The 13,950-nt window shown below is 35.4% G+C and overlaps 1 protein-coding gene and 1 pseudogene across 1 annotated transcript; both read right to left on the bottom strand.

The window, feature by feature from the left end:
* Window positions 1-5,194: 5,194 nt before the first annotated feature.
* Window positions 5,195-6,733, bottom strand: LOC142551106 (nuclear transcription factor Y subunit C-4-like; annotated as a pseudogene).
* A 5,191-nt stretch (window positions 6,734-11,924) lies between these two features.
* Window positions 11,925-13,479, bottom strand: LOC142551105 (serine carboxypeptidase-like 50). Its single transcript, XM_075660155.1, has one exon. The coding sequence runs from the start codon at window positions 13,425-13,427 to the stop codon at window positions 12,141-12,143; it is 1,287 nt and encodes a 428-aa protein (XP_075516270.1). The 5' UTR covers window positions 13,428-13,479; the 3' UTR covers window positions 11,925-12,140.
* Between the last annotated feature and the right edge of the window lie 471 nt (window positions 13,480-13,950).

Here is a 13,950-nt window from a genome sequence, read left to right as displayed (position 1 = left end):
CCGTTGCAAAAATGTTGTCGTTGGTACTAAAAGACAACGGTTGAAAACCGTTGTCGTTGAACGCACTTTCAACAACACTGTCAGTTACAACGGTTTTATGGCAGCTACGACAACGGATATTTTGCGTTTTTGCTGTAGTAGGATACCATTGGATCAATTCCAACTTCCCCGGCCGGCATAGAAATGAAGCAGATCCTACTCTCTCCTGAGAAGTTGACTGGCTCGGAGATAGTGTTTTACGGTGCAGAGCAGGCACAGAAGTAGATGTTGGCTAAACAATGGCCTGAAGATACACAATTCATGTCGCTCTCTCAGCCGTTGATCCTCAAGAAGTAATCTCTTCTATTTCTCTTCTCCAACATCTATAGCTCCAATCAAGATATCCTATTCGTGAAGAATATTTTCCATCTGGTATCAACTTAAATGTATTTTCTGAGTTCGATGATAATTCTTCTAAGTTTATACTTGATCAAGTTCACATGCAAATCAAGAATCTCTCCACAGCCATCAACAATATCGAGATCAAATAGTTTTCTCATACTGTCGATTTTGACAATTTTTGGAGAGGTGTTCTCCGTGATTTTGACTCTATGAACAAGAACTTCATTCTTCTTGCCACTGATCTAGCCATAGCCAAGTGTCAAACTAAAATTTGGGTATAACTCTATCAAGTCAAATAACTCGATCCCAACAGCACATGAACCCCCGGTTTGATCATCTCCAACCCCCGATTGGTAGTCAGTGGCAAGAAATTATTGATCATATGTAACCTGGTGATATAAAAAATGGGGAAGCAGTGGATTAAAAAAAGCTAGAAGAGCAGAAAAGACAAGATGACATAGCTAAATTTAAAGAAGACAAGAGGCGATCTGAAGAAGATAGGAGAAGAAGAGGTAGAGGCAGAGGCGATTCGAGCATTAGAAGATTTTGTTTTTACTTAATAGAGGTAATAGGCTTTCAAATTTTACGCACATGTAACATTTTAATTTTATTATCTCAATGAATATAACTAGTTTTTGCTTAAATCTCAGTTACGATATTTTTTCTTAACTAATTGTATAGTTTTGCGACTTGAATTTATCATCATCAAAAAATGGAGAAATTGTTAGAATATTTCTATTACCATTAAATTTTGGTGATTGACAAAATAAAAAGCATTGAGCTGTTTCAGGATCCAGTCATTCTCTCTGTTAAGCTGCCAAGGGTTTATTTATCACTAGCCAAACCAGTATGTTTCTTGCTGCACGAATTCTATTTTAAAGTGGTAGAGTAAAGCTATCCGTTCCAAGAATTGTTTTTACAGATTAAAAACTGTTAAGAACAGTTTAAAGTTCCAATAATCTTTAAAGTTTTATTCACCCCTTCCAAACTCTAAATCGATCCTAACAGTAATGAATATATTTAAAATTTAAATATTATTATATAAAAAAATGTTTATACCATTTGATATAACACTCAAAAGAAGATAATAATCTTGAATTTTTACCATTGAATTCGATATCTTGGATCATTTGAACCGCTAATAATAAAAATAATAGAAAAAATATTTATAAAATCATATATTATTTTGTTTATCAAAATTTATAGAATAAATAAATATTTTTTAAAAAATTCAAAATTTTCTTCATTTATTAGATGAATTACTTTCGATTAAAAATTGCAATATTTTTTAGAATATGTTAAAAAAAAAAGTATACTAAACTTCTGATAATTAAGTTGCATAATAAAATGCTCAAATGAGAATAATAATCTTCTACTGTCACGTTGTTTTTTTATCATTGCAATCGATATCTTACATGAGTGAAACTACTATTAATAAAAAAATATAAAAAGTTTAGAAAATTATAAATTATTTCGTCTGTCAAAATTTTAAAAAATAAATAAATATTTTTCAAAAAATCAAAATTCTCGTCATTTATTAGATGAATGAATTTTGATAAAATTGGATGTTATGATAATTTTTAATGTGTAATTAAAACGTAAATAGAAACTAAATTGATCGTGAATAATATATGTAATGTGAGAAAAATATTTTTCAAAGTATGAAAAACTTCATTAAGTACAACAATTTTTATTGAGTTTCCTTGATTATCGTCTAAATCACATGTTAAAATTTTTAGACTTTTAAGATTTGTAACTCGGAAAACAACGACGAACGATTAAATAACAAATAAACATTAGAGAGAGTATACGTCAAATAATAAATATTAGTGTATGCATAATTTAAGATATGTCAATTGTGTTATCAATTAACTCATATTGTTTGTTATATCACTTGAAGGAGATTATTTCGTCAGTAAAAGTGTGCTCATGTCAGTATCATATTTAGTTGAGAAATTTTGGACAAAATATTTGAATTTTTGTTTAGCAATCACGACATAAAATATATTTTGTAAGCTCATAAATTAACAATATACTAAAAGATTAAAATTAGAAATTACAGAAAAAAATGAACACATTTTATTAGCATTTGTCCTAGCCTATTTTAAATTCATATCGTTAATTATTAAATCTTATATGATCTTAAATATTTTTATAACTTAAATATTCTTAATAACATTTCGTTTCTCTCTCCACGTATCCACCTCAAATAAATCATTACACTCTATGTTAGGACCACAACAACCACTCACATGCATTATAGGACACTAATATTCCAACTTTCTTTTTCTAACAAAAGTTAATATTTAATAATATATCACACTATCGATTAAATAATAAATATTTTAATTTTTTTCTCGAAAACAAAATTAACTACTTGGGAACAGAAGAAACAGGGGAGTAGCTATCTAATCTTTTAGTCGTGTAAGGAACAAAAAACGCGACTCATGAGGATCCAGCAGACAATTGCAACCTTTCAAATTATTAGCACATCGATATTTTGCTGCTTCTTTTTTAATTTTCCCAACGAACTAAACAGGGGAGTGATAAAATTGCCATCAATCTATGTTAGGCACCCCCAACAAAGAAAAGGTGGTATCTTCACTTGAACAGTAGAAATAGCAAGTGTCAGAGAGGAAAGAATTGGTATATTCATTCTTTTACATGAAATTACAATAAAACATATAGGGGTAAACTAAATTCAAAATGCACTACAATAACATAGTAAGCATGTCTAATTGATTTACGACCATAGCCTGTTCTATTGTTTCATCTTTGTTGTTGTGCTTACTAGTTCTACTAATGGAAGAATTCATTGGTACAAGTAGTAACCCTTTTTCACTGGAAAACGGAATATTGTATGTATGTGATATTTATGAGATAATATACTGTAAATGACAAAAGCTTTCTTTTAACTATGCACCTGAAATCACGACACCTTGGAGCCATGGCTTCGGCTGGATAACAAGGTGGCGATGGTGACCGGGGCGTAGTCCGGAATTGGCCGAGACTTCTGTCTGGACTTGGCCAAAGCCGGCTGCAGAATTATAGCCGCGGCTCGGCGTGTCGACCGGTTACAATTAATCGCTGTGTACTGAGATCAATAATGGGCTCGGCTCGTCGAGCCGAGATCAACCCAGAGCGATTAAAGTTGAGCTGCCGTCGGTGCAGATCGCTTGGGATGCATTTGGAAGAATGGACGTTTTGATCAACAATGCTGGAGTTAGAGGTCACATAAGTAACCATGGAAAAATAATTTTTATTTTTTATCTGTCTTATATGGAAGTAGCATTATAAGTTAATTAAAAGGCTGACTTATATCCAGAATCTCATAGCAGAGAAATAAGGGTACTGGAGCTTGAAGCTTGGCAATATCCTTTGTGTTTTCTCCATTGATTACAGTAAGAACTCAGAACTCTCTCATCTACATCTTCCTTTTCCCTAAAAAACTTGCTAGGAACAAATATATCTCGAAAAGTCAATTTCCAAATCTTTTTACAACTAGAAACCGAAACTACAAAAAATCCCATTTAGCACAGATATCTATTTACCTCGACCGAAAATAGTTATTTTTGGTTTGAACTTTATGGCAAAACCAGATTTCTTCCAACCATCGACCCCCTGCCCAATCTTCAGCGCCACGAAAACAACGGCACAGCAGTGAACAATTGCAGAAATTCCACACAAGATCTTCACTGTTGCGTTTCCGAGACCACCAGCCCTGGATATAGGTATATTATTGCCTCCGCGGATATGAAGATTCTCGACAACCAAATTGACGGGGCGAGAATTCTCGCGATTACCCATGAGGCCAGAATCTTCATTTTCGATATTACCGATCCTAATATCCTGGACTACATAAGAATTTTCGTGATTAGGCACCTCGAGTCCAGATTCTTGAATAACCGGGAGAGAAGTCTCCACATTTTCACCAGGGTTTTCAACCTTCTGTAGAAGCAGGATATTACCCGCCTGGAGTACAGATTCTTGAAGAGGCGGGTCAGAAGTCTCCACATTTCCACCTGTGTGTAGAATTTCGAATTCATTTGGTGAGTTTTCAGATTCACGACGCATGAGTTCAGAGCATTTCTTGCTGGATGAGGCGATCGTTTCTTTATCCATCATAAGAGAGGAGCGGAAAATTTTTTGAAAAGTGGTTAACTGCCCTTTTCTTTATATGCAGGGGTTAAACCCACATTTTTTGGAATCATTTTTCGAGCGAGTTTTTTAAATTTTATTTAATTTTTTTCCTCTGCAACGTTAACATTTTTTTTAATATTATTATTATTATTATAGTCCAATTTTGGTACCGATTATTATTATTATTATTATTATTATTATTATTTATCATGCATAGTGTTGTGTGTTCACAAGTTGCTACTCAATATCTGAATATGGTAAGAGTATTGATTAGCTTTAGCTAGACTGATAGCTGGTGGATGATTTGAGTTATCGAGTATTCTTGAAATTATAATTCATTTAAAAAAATAACTGAAATTATAATTTATCGAAATTAGAATCTAAAAAATTTTTGTTGCCAGTTTTCATGTTGTATATTTGATTAATGTATGTAAAAAAATAAATGATTTTGCAAATACTATCATATTTCAAGCCTCAATTCGCAATTCGCAGAGAGAATGTTAAATCCAAAAATTATGCCAATCTCAATTTCAAAGAGAAGAATGAGTGGTATCAACTTCACTTTCACTCAATCTCAACCCTTGCGGTTGTTACTTATATGCACATGTTGTCAACGTCAAGACTAAAGAAGGAAAGGAACAGGTACTTAGAATAAAATTATCATGATCTTGCAAAGATTATTATTATTATCGAAATGATGAGATTAATCATTACAACATTCAAAGCTAACAACTGCAACTTTTTTACATTACAACATCGTCTCTGGACCAAGATTACACACGTGTATCTAGCAATACAAACGCTGCAAAGAATATGGTTTACAATACAAGCACCGGCCATTATTGTTTGTGAGAATGTGGCTAGCGGAAGACCTAACTACATAAAACAGCGACGAGCATTCTTATGGTACTTGTAATTGCTGCAGCAATAACATTTTTCTGAGGCGTCCTCCTTTTGTTCTCTTCAGTGTGGTTCCATGCACGCAGTGTCAACTCAAGGATGAACATCTCACAGGCTCGTGCAAATTAAAGATAACAGGTGCTTCAGCTGATATCATTCTAACATCTTCATCAGCTTTCATTATCTTCTTGATTCTAGCCAGCGGCAGGCTATGGTTCTTAAAGTCGGTTACCTGATCAATATCTTCATATTGGCTAGCCCAAAAATTTTGGAGTTGGTGCTACTAATGATGTATGTGCTGGTAGGTAAGATAATGATGTGCCATCTGAGCTGGAGAGCAGAAAGACTACCAGCTTGGGACGATTGAATCGATCCAACGGGTACTGGAGAAGAGGTTCCAGCCATTTGGTTGGCCGGATATGACATCATGCAATATGGCATCTGAGCAGAGCTACCCACCACCCCAATACCCGGCGACTGTCCATTCCTTTCTGCTCCATTACAAATTATAATCTTCGGAAATCCTTTACTCTTCAAACTCCCTAAAATCACCAGTAACACATGATAAGCACGACACTCCAAATTTTTTAAAATTTAAGAATTGAATTTCTGATTGATGGCCTTTATAATCAAGGTTCAGCATCACTATACCTTCAGCAACACAGGACACGGGTGTCTCCATTATTGAATAATCAAGATTAACCACAGAATAATTTTATAATGCTATCAAGAGACAAAGCATGAAAAGTGCTTGAAACAAAAACAATGCCCCTGGAGCAGATAAATACGATAAAAACAAACATGAACCCTCCACATGATAAAAAAAACTATAAAGTTTTAATGCTATCAAGAGACAAAGCATGAAAAGTGCTTGAAACAAAGACAACGCCCCTGAAGCACAGAAATACGATAAAAACTAACATGAACCCTCAACATGATAAAACATTATAAAGCTGAAAGACATGGATAAACAGTGTACTTCCGTGCTGCATAACTTTTAAACCAAACGACTAAAACGAAAAGTTTTCTTGTGATGGAATCCAAACGTAGTGCCAAATCTTAATAGGAAAATGGAAACTAAACAGTTCTTTAAGGAATCTGATATTTTCAATTATAGCATCTATGGTTATGTTTATGTATCTTATCTCATATACATTGGCAAATTCAAATGGGTAAAATAAGGTAGAATTATAAACATATATGCACACCCCCTCAAGAAAATATACACATCTCTAAAACCAAGCAAAAGATGAAGAATAAAATAGTGTTATCATTTGCAAACTTGTGGAACATGCTCGCTTTTCTGGAAAACTAGAATGTAAACAACAAGAGACCTCAACATTTCTAAATCTCAGTTTGCATCTCATTCTTCACAACAAATTGCGTATTATAGAACTTAAAATCAAAGAAAAACTTACCACAAAGTTCATAAGGCCAGGCCAATGATGCTTCCGTAAATTCTCACTCCAAAGACAGATTGCTTCAAAGCTTCAAAATGGAAGTAATGGATGGGAATAGAACTAAAGGTTACCCATTTTATCCTTCGTTTCCGAAACAAACTAACATACGAGTCATTTCATAATGCAGTCATGTCACTAAGAATACTTCAACCGTGTCTCGCATGCAACCACGGTCGTTAATGCACCAGCTCATTTACGAGAAACTGTTTGTTCGAAGTGTTAAATGCTAGCTAAACATTTAACTGCACGTTCCACTTATAAAGCCCTCGAAACTGATCTCTTCGTCAAAATTTCTTCAAGAACCACGAAAGCAAATTTATTTTCTACAAGTAGGAAAATTATTTGGAAACAACTATAAAAAAAGCACAAAAATTGGAAACTATAGTCAACCAAGTGCAAGAATAAAAAGGAGGAACTCTATCCCCAAGAACTCTTTCCCCCAGGTGTAAAGAACTAGGAATCCTTACTATCTTGCAGAAATTAAAACTCATCTCCATGCTCCATTTCTCTTCTCGCATATAAATAATCATACCAAAAATTCAATTCACTGTATTTTGCAAGCATGTATAGGTACGTATTATCATAGAAAAATAACTTACAATGGGTAAACAAAAAAAAAACAGAATCAAAGTAGATAAAAATCGAAAAAAAAAACCCACAGATACAAATACAAATACAGAAAACAACCATAGTTGAGCAAAAAATATAAATCAAATCTGGACCTTTTCCAGCAATAAAAATATCTGAACGAGACATAAAACAATAACTTTCTGATAAAAAACAAAAATGTAGTTAATCCAAAGTCGAACAAAAAGTTAGGGCTTTTACCAATCATTTGAAGCTGGAATTAGTGATTGAATTTGGGCCTCTGGAATTAATAATACCCAATTTGAATCCAGCTGCATTTATTATTTTTTGTTTTAATTAAAGATCAAAGTATGGTTAGCAAGTAAATTCTTCATGAAAGACATGGATGAAGCATCCCATGTATTGGGAATACAAATATATAGAGATAGATCAAAGAGGATGCTAGGACTCACCCAAGTCACTTATATCGATACCATTTTGAAACGATTCTCTATGGAAGAGTCCAAGAGAGGATACTTACCAATATGTCATGGTATTACTCTATCTAAAGCTATGTGTCCCAAAATTGATGAAGAGATAGAGATGATGACACGTGTTCCATATGCGTTAGCCATTGGTAGTATCATGTATGGTATGATATAGATACGTCTTGATGTTGCTTACGCTCTGAGTGTTACAAGCAGATATCAGGCGAACCCTGATCCAATATATTGGAAGGCCGTGAAAGATATTCTTAGGTACTTGAGAAGGACTAAGAACTTGTTCATGGTCTATGTGGGTGGAGAATTGAAATTGGAAGGCTACACTGATTCTAGCTTCCAATGTGACGCAGATGATTCGAAATCGACCTCTAGTTTTGTATTCATGCTAAATGGTGCGACTGTCTCTTAGAAAAGTTCCAAGCAAGACACCGTTGCGGATTCCACCACTGAAGCTGAATACATTGTTGCATCTGCTGCAGCAAAAGAGGTAGTTTGGATGAGGAATTTTGTCCAAGAGTTGGGCGTCATTCCCAATGGAGTTGATCCAGTCCCGTTGTACTGGGACAACACTAGTGACATTGCGCAAGCAAAGGAACCAATGTCTCATCAGCGATCCAAACATGTACTGAGGAAGTTCCACGTCATACGGGAGATAGTGGGAAGAGGAGACATATCAGTCGAAAGAGTCCCCTCTGCAGATAATGTTGCTGATCCACTTACGAAGCCTTTGCTAGGACCATTGTTTGAAAAGCATCGCGAAGCAATGGGATTAAAGTTTATGGGTAGTTGGCTCTAGGGCAAGTGGGAGATTGTTAGAGTAGATGCCCTGCAAGCCAACTATTGGCTAGGGATTTTATTGACTCAGTTGTAATTAACAATCTTTATTTTATATAATTCATTATTTCATGGTTTGTTATTTCTTTATCTGTATACACATGTTATCAAATATAGATAAAGAACTTGATTATACTTTAATACAAATGAATCGTAATTCGATGTTGAAACTCGTTTGTAAACACTGTATGATCTAAATTTGTTCTTAGTCGATTCAGCCTCCTAAAACATGGATAAAGGTCACTTGAGCTCGAGACTAGCATCTGTGATGTTGTGTATTGCGTTTCTTTGTAAGGGCATAGGGATGTCCAAACATGCAGATGGGTAGTCATATGATGATTATACCGAACAACCCTCCCTCGGACTTTCCAAGGGGTTTTCATTCATCGAGAGGATAAGTCCGTGGTTATGATTGTACAACCATTAGTCCTTACGACCCGGGACAACACTGAGGCTCTATATGCTAGGGCTGTGCTTTGACTTGTTTACCGGCTCCAGGAGAGTCATCAGGTGGCGAGGTTGGGTACAGTTGCGACACATATATGAGCCAGTGCATTGTAGTCAGGGATTCACCGCTCACCTATGGGTGTGGATATCCTATGTGATATAATGAAATTATAATGCGTGGAATCTCTGGCCAGAGTGTGAGATGTACGTTAGAGAATGAGTTATCCAACCGTACATGCGATGCCACTATTTATAGTTATCACATATTTATCGAATTATTTTGCAACTCTCGATGAACCAATGGTTGCAGATTCGATCGGAATATATGAGATGAAGAGACCGTACTGTACGTTAATCATAATCGACTGGTTCTTGCAGACACTATCAGTGATACCTAAGGGATCATGGGGCGTTGCTACTAAATGCTCTTAACATGATCCGATGGGTGCAATCAGAAATAAGTTCTGACATTCTTAATCAAGGTATTGATGAAAAGAATGGGGCTAACTAGGGTAAGCCCGAATAAGAATAAATGTTATTCTGAATCACAAAGAGTTGTGAACCCACGGCTAGCTGTATCTCTGAACCATTGAGGGTCACACAAGCACTGGATCGTTTGTTCTCGTTGAGAGAATAGATTCAAGGAATTGAATTTATATTATGATATAGTAAATTCAAGGAGTTGAATTTATGAAATTTGGAGAGAATAAATTCAAGGAGTTGAATTTATAAAATTTGAGGATTTAATTTATTAAGCTCAAAAGTTGAGTTTATTAAATATTAAATTTTAGATGTGATAAATTCAAGGAGTTGAATTTATAATTTAAATATTAAATTCAAATCTTCAATTTATAAGGGGATTAAACTAAATGTAATAGGTATATGTATAATGAGCTTGTTGGAGTACAAGACCAACATACATATTATTAAGGTTCTTTATTGGACTTTAAAATATTAATTAATTAATTAAACTAGTTGGACTAGAATAATTAATTGATTAAGTCCATTAAATATTTAATTTAATTAATGGACCCTAAGCTTATATATATGTGTATTAGGCTTAGAGTTTAATTTAATTCATTCATAATTTTTGAAAACCCTAGCCTCCATTCCTTGCAATTTTCTAAAAAAAGGCTCTCATCCTCTCCTAAATATTTTCGGCCACTTTGAAGAAATTCTAAGATTGAACCGTCTCTCGATATTTGATCTCCAACGCAAAACTTCTTCTAAATTTTCTAGTGCAATTTAGAAGAGGATCAAACCATCTAGTCGTGGACCTAATTAGAAGAATAAACAAATGAGCTTTTGAAGATCGTTCGTAGGAATCCATCAAGAGCTAGATCCGTCATACCGGATTAGTTGGAGCCTAGTGATTTAATCATCAAAGGTACAAAATTCTAACGCCATGCCTGATGAATCCAAGGATAAAACATCGTATGTGGATACAATCTTTTGAGATTCTTAGGAAGCATGCAAGCCGGAGACTACAAATAAACTCAGCCCAAGACATAAAATCCACCGATATTACTGATCCAAATATGTCTATTCAAATGATAATCGAATTGGCTGCAGAGAAACTCATCCAGTCAACATCTAAGAATATCAACGGGACCTCAATGCTAGTTTAATAATGTCAGGCCATTCTGAAGAAGTTTAACTAGTCCAGGATCTTGTCTTGTGCAGAGCAAGTAAGGAACAACATATAACAGCGTGCAACCAAGATCTTGCACAGAATGAGTTCTTTTACAGGAACTCCTTCAAAAACCAGTGTTTTATTTCACTGAAGCTTTATACGAGAAGATTGACAGAGAAACAGGAAGTATAACAACAAACAGTTTGGGGAAGAAATGTGTATATCTGTTAGAGATGTTGAAGTGTACGGAGTCGTCTTTGATTCCATTCCACAAGAAGCTTTCTATATCTCAAATTGCCAAATTTGTTAGAGTACAAGCCGTAGTAGATCATGTGGAGGAATCGAGTAAGCTCCATATCATTGATATATCTTGGTATCAGGTGTGGCATACATACAATGCACGATTTTGATGCAGGCTCTTGTGGGGCGAAGTAAATGTCCCATAACTAATCTCAAGATCACTGCCATGGGTAGTGAATCAAATAAAACAGTTTTACAGGAGAATGGTAGACGACTTACTGGGCTTGCTCAGTCCTTGAACTTGAGCTTTTGTTTCAAAGTAGTTGCGGTAGCAGATATGTTGGATCTTAGGGAAAACTTGTTTGATCTGGATGATGATGAAGCTGTGGCTGTGTATGCTCCCTACACACGTTAACGAGTATGATTGGACGAACTGACAGGCTGGAGCATGTGATCAAAGTTAGAAGAAAGTTGGATCCGTGTATCATGATATCAATTGAGAAGGAGGCAAATTGCAACTCTCCAAATTTGGTAGAGCCCCTCCACTGCAAAATGTTTGAAAAATGATGAAAAAACAGAAGCTGCTGTTTTTTTACGTATGTTAATTATGTGAATCATTCCACCATTATTTATTCCGTATGTGTGTACATTTTGAAATTTCCTCATTTTTTTTTACCTACACAACTTATGTCGTGATATGCGTGTGTGTGTTCGTGCCATTTTGATATGCTTCCGATTCTAATCGTGATGTTTCATTGTTTGTATCGACTTCTAACATGGGCAGCCAAGTTGCATGCTAAAAAGAGAGAATGAAAATCGACAAATACTGAAATTGAATATTCATATGCATGGGGTTGAGTAAGGCGAGGATGGGAGTGAACTTTACGAGGTTACAAGGAATAAATTGCATTAACCTTCCAAATTATCTCCTTTTATTCTCATTTAAGGAAACTTGCAATAATTAACTATTCTCACTTCTTATCATAACAACAGAATCGAATTTCATCTAGAATCAGTGGTTCTTCCTTTACTGTTCTAAGGAGCAAACAGTCCCTTTTCCAACAGCCAATCTTCTATCATGACTTGAGAATTCAAAGGTTGATCAGTAGGCACGAGATGCCCAGCATTCAGTACTACAACATTGGTCAAATTCTTCCATTTCTGCACATACCCTGCTAAATTCCCATCCATCCTCCAAATCTTCCTTTCCACTTCCAAGAACTTACCCATTTCTTCCCATTTTATAGTCTTTACCCAATCCGAAGTTGACACCACACCATCTCTTAAGTCACACTGCCCTTGATACAACAGCACTCTTGTGTTCTTGATCAAGAACTCAACCATAGGCTTCACACTCTTCATCAAATCATCGTGCAACGCATCCGCCACAGCTGCACTGCACAGCTCGAAAACCATTGATTCTTTAACTCCCAATGCCTTTTTGGCCTCCACATTGTTCAAGAACTTGACCACAACACGATTGGGGTAAGGGGTTAGCCTTCTGAAGTCGTACAAAGTGGCTAAACCAGTCATGTTTGTCAGTGTATTCAACACCTTAGTTCTTGCATTTGCAGCCTCATTCCACTTACCATTTTTGACAAATCCAACCGCCTCCGACTGAAGTTTCTCCAAGAGGAACATTTGCTTTTCATTGATCAGACCCAAATTGTAAGAGACGACAGCATGATTTTGTACTTGAATTTCTGGATCAGTCAATCCATTTCCTATGGAAACACCACCCAAATTCACCCTACTGTCCCTCCTCAAACGGGCATTCATTTCTATTATGTAAGATCCAAGTGCTGGGAGGTATTTCCCAGCATAACTCTCGCCGGTTAAGTAAATTGGCCGAGTTTTAAATGACTTGTCCAAGCCAATAAACGTTTGTATTGCAACGAAGAGGTGTTTAGCTACATCATATTGGTTTCTAGGAATTTCTTGAGGCGAAGCAGCAATGCTAAAGCCAGTGCCGATTGGATTGTCAAGGAAAAGAAGGCCAAAAATCCTATTCCAAGATCTTGGATTGTACTCAAGTGAAAGGTCTTGGTTGAGAAGCCATGGGCCGAGTTCGAAGAAGTTTGCTAGCATGGAGGAACATCCGGGGCCACCTTGAAGCCAGATGAGGATCGGTGTTTGAGAAAGTGAAGCGTTTTGAGATTCATAGAAAGTGTAGAAAATAGCAGAACCAGTTTTGGAGTTGACCGTGAGATAGCCTGATTTAGTTGGGAGGGCTTCTTTGGGGAAGGAAGAAGTGGCGGCGGCCGAACAACGGTGCAGGATGATGAGGAGCAGTAGGAGCTTGAACAACGACAAATAATCCATCTTTGATTTTGTTTTGGACTGAAGACAGATCTGTGTGCCTCCGCACTGATGATAGTAACGTTAATATATAATGATTTCAAAAGTGTCATTTTGACTTTTTTGTCCTAGTTGACTATCTAAATATTGGGTTTTTTTTAAAAATAATATATTTTTAAAACTTATTTATTAAAATATAACAGATTTTAAAACATTATGAAACTATCCGCGACAGTTTTTTAAACCGTCGCTACGGCATGGATTTTCTGTTGCATTACTTATTCATTTGAATCTGTGACACAATTTCGTGCCTATAAATTGCACCGAGTATTTGGGAGAATTGCGCCGAGTCTAATTCGAATTTCTGTTTTTTCTTTCTATATTGATTTGTTTTTTGTATATTATTTCTGATAATGTTTGTAATATGAATAACTACAAATATTTTGATTATACTAATACTCCAAATATTAATCTCAATATAAACGATTAGTTAAATAATTAATATCATAATATATATTTATATTCTATGTTGAATTAAAAATTTGTT

The sequence above is a fragment of the Primulina tabacum genome, chromosome 7 (assembly GCF_025594145.1).
Source record: "Primulina tabacum isolate GXHZ01 chromosome 7, ASM2559414v2, whole genome shotgun sequence".
Classification (NCBI taxonomy): Eukaryota; Viridiplantae; Streptophyta; class Magnoliopsida; order Lamiales; family Gesneriaceae; genus Primulina; species Primulina tabacum.
The sequence above is the reverse complement of the archived record's forward strand: the minus strand, read 5'-3'. Positions and strand labels throughout refer to the sequence as shown.